Genomic DNA, 291 nt, shown 5'->3' on the forward strand with positions numbered 1-291 from the left:
AACAGGATGTAACCATTGAAAAATGTAATTAATCTGACTAAAATCAACTAGATAGCAGTGAAATGCACAATTATGTCCAATAACCTGCTATTAAGGACAAAGTATTTAGGAAACGTGTACATTGTATTCTTCTTTATCGTTACTTCTTGTTAATGGAGAATAATGCCCAACCAACAACAGAACTGGCAGAGTTCATAGGGTCTTCTTTAAAAGGGGAACAGGGTAGGGGATTGTTCTAGACTGCAGCCTTTCATGCCAACTTTCAGATGAATGCCGACTGTCTGACCTTTG

General features: G+C 37.8%; 1 protein-coding gene across 1 annotated transcript in view; it reads right to left on the reverse strand.

The window, feature by feature from the left end:
• The window catches only part of tfr1b (transferrin receptor 1b), a 13,321-nt gene that overhangs the window by 7,827 nt on the left and 5,203 nt on the right, over positions 1-291 (reverse strand). The window contains exon 14 of the mRNA XM_035657099.1: positions 279-286. Coding sequence (XP_035512992.1) covers positions 279-286 — 8 coding nt within the window. The remainder of the gene's footprint in view (positions 1-278; positions 287-291) is intronic.

This window comes from Morone saxatilis, unplaced genomic scaffold (assembly GCF_004916995.1).
Source record: "Morone saxatilis isolate NCDOM2014 unplaced genomic scaffold, NCSU_SB_2.0 Contig0, whole genome shotgun sequence".
NCBI classification, from domain to species: domain Eukaryota; kingdom Metazoa; phylum Chordata; class Actinopteri; family Moronidae; genus Morone; species Morone saxatilis.